This window comes from Salmo trutta, chromosome 29 (assembly GCF_901001165.1).
Source record: "Salmo trutta chromosome 29, fSalTru1.1, whole genome shotgun sequence".
In the NCBI taxonomy this organism is placed as follows: Eukaryota; Metazoa; Chordata; class Actinopteri; order Salmoniformes; family Salmonidae; genus Salmo; species Salmo trutta.
The window spans coordinates 8945986-8956409 of record NC_042985.1 but is presented as its reverse complement, the minus strand read 5'-3'; the positions used below and the strand labels follow the sequence as shown (position 1 = coordinate 8956409).

General features: G+C 44.0%; 1 protein-coding gene across 1 annotated transcript in view; it reads right to left on the bottom strand.

Moving 5' to 3' along the window:
- Positions 1–2580, bottom strand: part of LOC115166867 (A disintegrin and metalloproteinase with thrombospondin motifs 17-like) — a 74263-nt gene extending 71683 nt beyond the window's left edge. The window contains exons 1-2 of the mRNA XM_029720764.1: positions 2446–2580; positions 1488–1864 (exon numbers count right to left, since the gene is read on the bottom strand). Of these exons, the coding sequence (XP_029576624.1) occupies positions 1488–1864; positions 2446–2518 (450 nt within the window). The 5' untranslated portion in view covers positions 2519–2580. The remainder of the gene's footprint in view (positions 1–1487; positions 1865–2445) is intronic.
- Positions 2581–10424: the final 7844 nt, after the last annotated feature.

Here is a 10424-nt window from a genome sequence, read left to right as displayed (position 1 = left end):
GTGTGTAGTTCAGGGTAGTTATTATGGTGTGTGTAGTTCAGGGTAGTTATTATGGTGTGTGTAGTTCAGGGTAGTTATTATGGTGTATGTAGTACAGGGTAGTTATTATGGTGTGTGTATTACAGGGTAGTTATTATGGTGTGTGTAGTTCAGGGTAGTTATTATGGTGTGTGTAGTACAGGGTAGTTATTATGGTGTGTGTAGTACAGGGTAGTTATTATGGTGTGTGTATTACAGGGTAGTTATTATGGTGTGTGTAGTACAGGGTAGTTATTATGGTGTGTGTAGTTATTATGGTGTGTGTGTAGTTCAGGGTAGTTATTATGGTGTGTGTGTAGTTCAGGGTAGTTATTATGGTGTGTGTAGTACAGGGTAGTTATTATGGTGTGTGTAGTTCAGGGTAGTTATTATGGTGTGTGTAGTTATTATGGTGTGTGTAGTACAGGGTAGTTATTATGGTGTGTGTAGTTATTATGGTGTGTGTAGTTCAGGGTAGTTATTATGGTGTGTGTAGTTCAGGGTAGTTATTATGGTGTGTGTGTAGTACAGGGTAGTTATTATGGTGTGTGTAGTTCAGGGTAGTTATTATGGTGTGTGTAGTTCAGGGTAGTTATTATGGTGTGTGTAGTACAGGGTAGTTATTGTGGTGTGTGTAGTACAGGGTAGTTATTATGGTGTGTGTAGTACAGGGTAGTTATTATGGTGTGTGTAGTACAGGGTAGTTATTATGGTGTGTAGTACAGGGTAGTTATTTTGGTGTGTGTAGTTCAGGGTAGTTATTATGGTGTGTGTAGTACAGGGTAGTTATTATGGTGTGTGTAGTACAGGGTAGTTATTATGGTGTGTAGTACAGGGTAGTTATTATGGTGTGTGTAGTACAGGGTAGTTATTATGGTGTGTGTAGTTCAGGGTAGTTATTATGGTGTGTGTAGTTCAGGGTAGTTATTATGGTGTGTGTAGTTCAGGGTAGTTATTATGGTGTGTGTAGTTCAGGGTAGTTATTATGGTGTGCGTAGTTCGGGTAGTTATTATGGTGAGTGTAGTTCAGGGTAGTTATTATGGTGTGTGTAGTTCAGGGTAGTTATTATGGTGTGTGTAGTTCAGGGTAGTTATTATGGTGTGCGTAGTTCGGGTAGTTATTTTGGTGTGTGTAGTTCAGGGTAGTTATTATGGTGTGTGTAGTTCAGGGTAGTTATTATGGTGTGTGTAGTTCAGGGTAGTTATTATGGTGTGTGTAGTTCAGGGTAGTTATTATGGTGTGTGTAGGTCAGGGCAGTGTTATGAATGGAAGTGACAGTCATCTGAGTGTGTGTGTGTGTGTGTGTGTGTGTGTGTGTGTGTGTGTGTGTGTGTGTGTGTGTGTGTGTGTGTGTGTGTGTGTGTGTGTGTGTGTGTGTGTGTGTGTGTAACAATAGAAAGCTACGGTATGAATTCCTGAACACTTAAAACATCCCAGAATAATATCAGGTGAAGGAGAAGTAGTTTACCAGACCGCCGCAGGTGTTGAGGGAGGCAAAAGAGTCGGTGTGGTTGACAATCCATCCGGAGTAGAAGCAGAGCTGGTCTCTGGCCAGGTGCGACCATTTAGGGGGGTCTCTTTCGCCTCCCCTCTCCTCGACCACAAACCCCTCAGACAGAAAAGAAGCATCCCTTTTCAGGCGTAAGTACAGGTCTTTTCCAAAAGCAGGTAAAGAGAAAAATAAGCTGTCCTCCACAGAGTTTAGTCCACCCCGGGAATCGACAGAGCGCTGACCGCGTCGACGCGCGCTGCGCCTGGATGAGTCATGCAACAGGTGAGCTTCCTCTCCAGAGAGCTCCACGGGGACCACCATGTCCACTAAGTCCGTGTCATAACAGGAGTGATCTATGGGAAAGGAGAAGGGAATAACTTATTAAACATTGTAACTTTCAGAGCTTTCTGTGTCAACGTCTGTTAGAAAACAATATGCTATTGTTTTCATATTGCCAAGTCGCCTTGAACTGTCTGTGGTGTGATGTAGGCTAGTTATTCAATGACATAGCAGCCTATTTCACATCAAATGGGGAGAATTGTACTATGTATTGGTCATTAAATAAGGTATATTTGGGGTCATCTAAGTTATTCAAGTCACTTATTCAACTCATCTCGCATTGTGCGTAACTTCGTTGTGAGAGGGGTGCTGGAAAACTGCAGAGAAAACGCAGCCAAAGCTTCAGCAAAGTTACTCTTGCAGAGCAGCACAGAACATTTTGAGAGAGAGATAGAGGAAGAGAAAAATAAAAGAGAGCGAGAGAGAGATTCCCCAAGAAAATAAAGCCCATTTAAATTGAATTGAGAGAGAGAGAGAGAGAGAGAGAGAGAGAGAGAGAGAGAGAGAGAGAACCGACAACCGCTACAGGCTCCCTGGCAAAACAATGATTCAAAGTTACAAAGTATCTACAACGCTGGTGTTATGTTGTACTTACCAGTCATCGCCTTCACTCCGAAACAGAAGAGGAATATAGACAGGAAAAGCTGCGGAGCATAGCTGTCATACATGATAAAGACTAGCTGAGTGACTGCAGAGGGTGTACGCGCCTGCAAAGCGAACCAGGACTGCAGGGAACTTCCACAAAGTTAATCGGAACTCCAGGCAAAGTGAATTTGAAGCGCTAGACACGCCTGTCGCACTTCGGCACTGCCTCTGTGACCACCGGATTGGTTAGGGTAGTTTAACCAAAACATCTCTAACGTTTGATTGGACAGAAACAACGTTAATCATCGGGGGGGCTGCACCTTAACACGTGGTTTTAGTGTAGAGGAGAAAATATTTGGGAATGTTATATTTAGGAAAGTTTTCTTTCATGGGTTGTGCAGTGCAGTTGCAATATAACCCACTGTTATTTGATATATACTTATTTATGAACTTGTGGGACAAAGTCCACATTAAATGTGTAGGGCCTGTAATAGCCTATTGACAGTATTTTCAGTCCAAGTGATAGGAATCAATAGGCAACTAAATGAAAGCTGTGAATGAATTCATGCAGTGCAATTGTAGCTTGTTCAGCCTGCATTTTCTAGACTGATTGAGATGACTGTAGGTCCAGCTGGCTACATGTCTGTTCACAGTCCAAGAAACATGTTGCTTCAATTCAAGCTCTTGGATAAAACAAAATGCACAAGAAGAAAAGCATGCAGAAAAACCGCAGTACAAATCACATAAGGGGTCTTTAGCTGGGCCAGCTAATGGACTGTTAAAGTCTCTCATCAGCTTCTAATTGCAAATGGGAAGAAAATGTGTTTCAATTAGTGAGGGAGATATTACACATCAGTGGTTGGCCTCTGGCAATGTGTCCCAGTTTGATAAATCAGGATGAAATTCCCAGCCATCCTGAGTGTGCTTACATTGTCTAGTGTACCACAACAAGGGCCTCTGTGTGCCGGTCTCCCTCCCTCCCTCCCTCCCTCCCTCCCTCCCTGTCTGTCTGTCTGTCCGTCCGTCCGTCCGTCCGTCCGTCCGTCCGTCCGTCCGTCTGTCTGTCATGGTTCAATCTGTCTGTCTGTCATGGTTCAATCTGTCTGTCTGTCTGTCTGTCTGTCTGCCGGTCTGCCTGTGGGCGTGTCTGTCTGTCTGTCTGTCTGTCTGTCTGTCTGTCTGTCTGTCTGTCTGTCTGTCTGTCTGTCTGTCTGTCTGTCTGTCTGTCTGTCTGTCTGTCTGTCTGTCTGTCTGTCTGTCTGTCTGTCTGTCTGTCTGTCTGTCTGTCTGTCTGTATGTATGTATGTATGTATGTATGTATGTATGTATGTATGTATGTATGTGTGTCTGTGTGCCTCTCTGCCCATCTGTCTGCCTATCTGTTTGTCTGTGTGCACACACTGCTCTTTTCATCAACAACCAAACGGTTTTCTAGATGATATAGCCTACAGAGATAAAGGGTGTGGAGAGGGCAATCAGTTTGCCTCTGTCTCCAGCAGGCAGCACAGCCTCTGCATCAGCCACGGTCGAACACTGCCACAAGATATGGATGCAGTCATTTACAATAGGCCAACCCGGTCTATCCTAACCCAGCCCAGAGCCAGCCCCACACACAAAAATACTATTCTGTCTATCCAACTACACTGGCAGTCATTTGATTGCCTTTACTGCTTCATTGGTTATGGGGTGTGCTTCAGAGCATCAATCACAAACAAATAGACTCAGCCCATTGGAAGACACTTTAACAGATCAGCATTGACCGGACAAAAGCTGATTGGTGGCACTACTGCCGACTCACGTTCCTGTTCATTCGAGTAGAAAAATGGCTGAAATAACTGAATTGTGTGAAAGAAGCATGTGTGTGTGTGTGTGTGTGTGTGTGTGTGTGTGTGTGTGTGTGTGTGTGTGTGTGTGTGTGTGTGTGTGTGTGTGTGTGCTACACCAGGACTACATCCCAAATGGCACTCTCTTCCCTATATGGTGCCAGACTTTTGGACCAAAGTAGTACACTATAAGTGGCAATAGGGTTCCATTTGGGACGTGGCCATGGTTCAATCTAATTCCAGTGGTAGCCATGGTTCAATCTAATTCCAGTGGTAGCCAAGGTTCAATCTAATTCCACAGGTAGCCAAAGTTCAATCTAATTCCAGTGGTAGCCATGGTTCAATCTAATTCCAGTGGTAGCCGTGGTTCAATCTAATTCCAGTGGTAGCCGTGGTTCAATCTAATTCCACGGGTAGCCATGGTTCAATCTAATTCCAGTGGTAGCCATGGTTCAATCTAATTCCAATGGTAGCCAAGGTTCAATCTAATTCCAGTGGTAGCCGTGGTTCAATCTAATTCCACGGGTAGCCAAGGTTCAATCTAATTCCAGTGGTAGCCGTGGTTCAATCTAATTCCACGGGTAGCCAAGGTTCAATCTAATTCCAGTGGTAGCCGTGGTTCAATCTAATTCCACGGGTAGCCAAGGTTCAATCTAATTCCAGTGGTAGCCGTGGTTCAATCTAATTCCAGTGGTAGCCATGGTTCAATCTAATTCCAATGGTAGCCAAGGTTCAATCTAATTCCAGTGGTAGCCATGGTTCAATCTAATTCCAATGGAAGCCATGGTTCAATCTAATTCCAGTGGTAGCCTTTCTCATAACTCTCTCTCTTCCATCAATAGTCCATACATCATCCAGATCACAGGAGTCTGCTGGGGGAGGACCACTCATAATAATGCCCAGAACGGAGTGAATGGAATGGCATCAGAGAGTTATGAGAAAGGCTACGACTGGAATTTGATTGAACCACGGCTACCACTGGAATTAGATTGAACCACGGCTACCACTGGAATTAGATTGAACCACGGCTACCACTGGAATTAGATTGAACCACGGCTACCACTGGAATTAGATTGAACCACGGCTACCACTGGAATTAGATTGAACCACGGCTACCACTGGAATTAGATTGAACCACGGCTACCACTGGAATTAGATTGAACCACGGCTACCACTGGAATTTGATTGAACCACGGCTACCACTGGAATTAGATTGAACCACGGCTACCACTGGAATTAGATTGAACCACGGCTACCACTGGAATTAGATTGAACCACGGCTACCACTGGAATTAGATTGAACCACGGCTACCACTGGAATTAGATTGAACCATGGCTACCACTGGAATTTGATACCATTCCACCAATTCCGCTCCAGCCATTACCACGAGCCGGTCCTTCCCAATTGAAGTGTCACCAACCTCCTGTGATCCACACCCATATCAACACAGAGATTGTTTTATCATACCTCTGGTTTCCTATCCTGGTCCTATCTGTTTGTACTGCCTTGCCAACTCGTTCACTGTGACACCAAACAGACAGACTATAGGATCTGGCAGGGCAGCAAAGATCTAGGACCAGGCTATACTCTTTTCCTCCGAGAGTGACTGAAAATCTTTTGTCATTGCAGTTTGGTTTTGTTTCATGGACCATGGTTAGACTGTGGGGTAGTGAGTCTGGCGACAGTACATTTCTTCTTTTGCCCAAGTGGCTTGAGACCTGACAGACAAGCCCCAGAGTATCAGGACTGAAGGAAGCTAAGCTGTCTTTTCTAAGGAAGGAACAGGTCCTAGACTAATCCTCTATGGAGCCTGTTGTCTGTATAGACCCTCTGTGTGTGTATGTGTGTGTGTAACTCTGGAATGAGTCTCTATAGTGAGTCTGTCTCAATAGACTCCGGCTTGTGTGTGTTTGCGTGCTGTGTGTGGATTAATCCCAATTCCAGGGCTTTGATTTCTAACGATCTAAAGCTAGGGGAACCTCCAAGGACCTCTGCTTTCTCTCCAGGACAAGCAGCCAGCCACCATGACGGTTGACCCTAAACACTGATCTGAAGTCTGTCAAATATTTTCCTTATAATGGCAAACGATAGGATTCAGGGAGGGTAAACTGATCCCATATCTGTGCTAACCAATAAAACAGAGCTGTCCCACTATAGCAGACCCAGGGACCATCAACTAGATTCAGCCGCCGGCAGATTTTTTTCTTGAGCAGATGGTCGGGGGGCCGTAATGTAATTACAAATAAATTGTAGGCTGCAGATTGACCGCAAAAAGCCGAAACAGATACAATATTTGACAAAAACATAGTAATTTCAAACCTTGCTTACATTTGTATACAATCACGTGTCTACTATGTGTGGGAATATTTACAAACAGATTTTCTAAACTAAAATCACTTGGAGATGATTTCCAGGTGTTTTTACAGTCTTAAGTTTACTCAGAAAACTTGGGGGCCAATTAAAATCACCCATGGGTCAAATTCGCCCCGCGAGCCGGCAGTTATGGAACTCTACAGTGTCGAGTGGCTGGGAAGTGATTTTCATCACTGATAGACTAGGACAATGTGATCAACTTGACGCTTTCAAATGACTCCACATCAATCAAATCAAAATTATTGTTCACATACAGATATTTAGCAGATGTTATTGCATGTATAGCGAAATGCTTGTGCGATCACGCATACACACACACAATCTGTGCACCTCACTTTGACATTATAATCCCCAAGCCATAGGGCCCTGAAAAATTGCTTATGTCATAGCAGGCAGTAAGTAGTGCATCCAAAATGAAACCCTATTCCCTATAAAGTGCACAATAAAGTGCACTTCTATTGACCAGAACCCGGTGCCATTTGGGACAAAGCCTTTTTCTCAGTTTTTTGTCCAACATTTCCTTGCTGAATTCAGGGGTGTGTTCATTAGTGCACGTGACTGAAAAAATTGAAACAAACTACTCAAATGTCTTATTGGACAAACCCGGGTAAGTCCCTCCCTGTTTCAGTTAGTTTTCTTCTGTTTGGTTGAACACGACCCAGGTAAACAGTCTCCACCTCTGACAGACTATGGCCAGCTTTCTATTCTCTCCGTCTCATCCAGGTTTGTGACTCACCATAGTTATACCTGGCTCGTATCAACAATCCTTTCAGCGATGTCCGTCTCTCTTGCCCACCAATGGAAAATGTGTAATTCAAAACTGTTAAAGAATCTCTCCACCTTGTAGATAAGTGTAAACAAGCCTGGCTTGAACCAATGACCATACAGTTCCAATCAGAACAAGCACACTAACTCCTACGCCTTAAAGGTCCAGACCTGCACTCTTCCTACAACATAGTATTCTTTGTTCCAGCCCAGCACTAACACACCTGATTCAACCACCAATTCATTTAACATAGGTGTTTTAGCACTAGAATGCACCCCACCCCCATCCCTGCCTCCCCTCTAGACTTGGAGTTGAGTTTCACATAGGAGGGACCTAGGACATGACCTTTGACCCAGAGGCTGTATGTGTCTTATTTGGGCTCCAGACAGTCAGGCGGTAAGACAGGCCGACGGATAGACAGATGGAAATGGACAGACGGAGACGGACAGACAGATACAGACATACATATACAAACAGACACAGTACATGCAGACAGACAGAAACAGACAGACAGAAGCATCTCTCAGTCTGTGAGTCTGGCATTCCACACGGTGAAGTACAGTTGTGGCCCGTGTAATATTCATGTGTAAACATACTGAATTATAATTGGATGCATTTTGCCGCCGTATCATGATGGTTAGGTCATGGTCAGTTGATCATGGTTGGAGATAAGTGAACATGCCAGTTGTAGCTAGCTAATAAAGAGCTACGTTAAGAAATATCCTGTAGTACGGCATTTTATTATTTTGTACAAAGCGTGCTAAACAAGACAGCCCGCATTTGCTGTTTTCAAGCCTGCTCACTCTGGTGGGAACAATCCTGGAAGCATTCAGTGTCAGTCAGGAGTGTGTGTGTGTGTGTGTATGTGTGTGTGTGCGTGTGTGTGTGTGTGTGAGACTTTCATCCCAAGTATGAAAGCCATGACAGGGGAGGTGGAGTTTGAATTTAGTCACTGAATGTGTTGAGAATGATTTCTGCTTCTCAAAGAGGGCTCTCTTTGACTGAATGGGTTACCCTGGGAATCAGTGGTCTTGGATATACAACTCTTAAAACTGCAGAGCCAGCAATCTCCATCCAAGTTGGTTTGACTGAAGACCGTGGGGATCTACTCCCTCTAGAGGCCAGTTGTGGTAACACAGGACTGGTACTTCAAACAGATGAATGACACACAAAAGACAATGGAATGATAGTATATAAAATTAAAATAAAACATAAAAAAGATGGCGTCCAAAAATTGCACCTTACTCCCTATATAGTGCAGCAGGGTCCATAGGGCGCAGGGCAACATTATTGGGTACCCCCTGTATATAGCCTCATTATTGTTATTGTGTTACTTTTTTCACTTTAGTTAGTTTAGTAAATATTTTCTTAACTGTTGGTTAAGGGCTTGTCAGTAAGCATTTCACGGTAAGGTCTACACCTGATGTATTCGGCACATTTGATTTGGGGAGGCATTTGGGACACATCCCATAGATGTCATCAGATAGCATGGCTTTCGAGAATCTCTCAGGATATTCCCTACAGAGCCCTTCCCTACAGAATCTCTATAGTATACAGCTCAATTCCTGTTAACACAGTGCACCTACTTCAATATGATCTTAACACCTTATAAATGTGTTGGGTTGTATAAATCAGATGAATAGGAAAGATTTGTTTTGGACCAGTAGAAAGATGTCACACACACACACACACACACACACACACACACACACACACACACACACACACACACACACACACACACACACACACACACACACACACACACACACACACACACGGTGCTGGTCGAAGACAGGTTTATTAGAGTATATAAAACACACGACACTAGACAGTTATAGTTTCAAGGTCACGTGCACAAGTACAGTGAAATGCCTTTCTTTCGAGCTCTAGTTACAGTGGGATGTTCACTATAACATCCCAATATTCACCTTTTAGAAACCTGTTTTACAGTGCTTCATTAAAACAGTGTAACATTGTTTCATTGTTACGTCAATGTTTCTTCAGCATTCTGAACGACATAGGATTTTTCCTCTGGCTCACACGTTCTCATAAATCATTAAAACAGGTGTAACATTGTCTCATTGTTACGTAAATGTTTCTTCAGCATTCTGAACGACATAGGATTTTTCCTCTGGCTCACACGTTCTCATAAATCATTAAAACAGGTGTAACATTGTCTCATTGTTACGTAAATGTTTCTTCAGCATTCTGAACGACATAGGATTTTTCCTCTGGCTCACACGTTCTCATACAATCATATGATTAAATACTACATCAAATAAATGCACTTGTAAAATACAGACCATAGTTACTGTATGGGTCAATCAATTAGCCAAATATTGGCATGTTGTTTTTAAAAAATCTGAAGAAATGTACATAAAGTACTAAAAAGTGTTGATCGTATTCAATAAAAATGCTTGTGGCAAGAGATGAAAGGAAAGAGAGGACAGAGAGTAGGAGAGAGGGAGAAGGAGAGGGAGTAGGAGAGAAGGAGAGGGAGTAGGAGAGAAGGAGAGGGAGTAGGAGAGAAGGAGAGGGAGTAGGAGAGAAGGAGAGGGAGTAGGAGAGTAGGAGAGAGGGAGTAGGAGAGTAGGAGAGAGGGAGTAGGAGAGAGGGAGTAGGAGAGGGAGTAGGAGAGAAGGAGAGGGAGTAGGAGAGGGAGTAGGAGAGAAGGAGAGGGAGTAGGAGAGAAGGAGAGGGAGTAGGAGAGAAGGAGAGGGAGTAGGAGAGTAGGAGAGAGGGAGTAGGAGAGTAGGAGAGAGGGAGTAGGAGAGAGGGAGTAGGAGAGGGAGTAGGAGAGAGGGAGTAGGAGAGGGAGTAGGAGAGAGGGAGTAGGAGAGAAGGAGAGGGAGTAGGAGAGTAGGAGAGAGGGAGTAGGAGAGAGGAGAAGGAGAGGGAGTAGGAGAGAAGGAGAGGGAGTAGGAGAGAGGGAGTAGGAGAGAAGGAGAGGGAGTAGGAGAGTAGGAGAGAGGGAGAAGGAGAGAGGGAGAAGGAGAGGGAGTAGGAGAGAAGGAGAGGGAGTA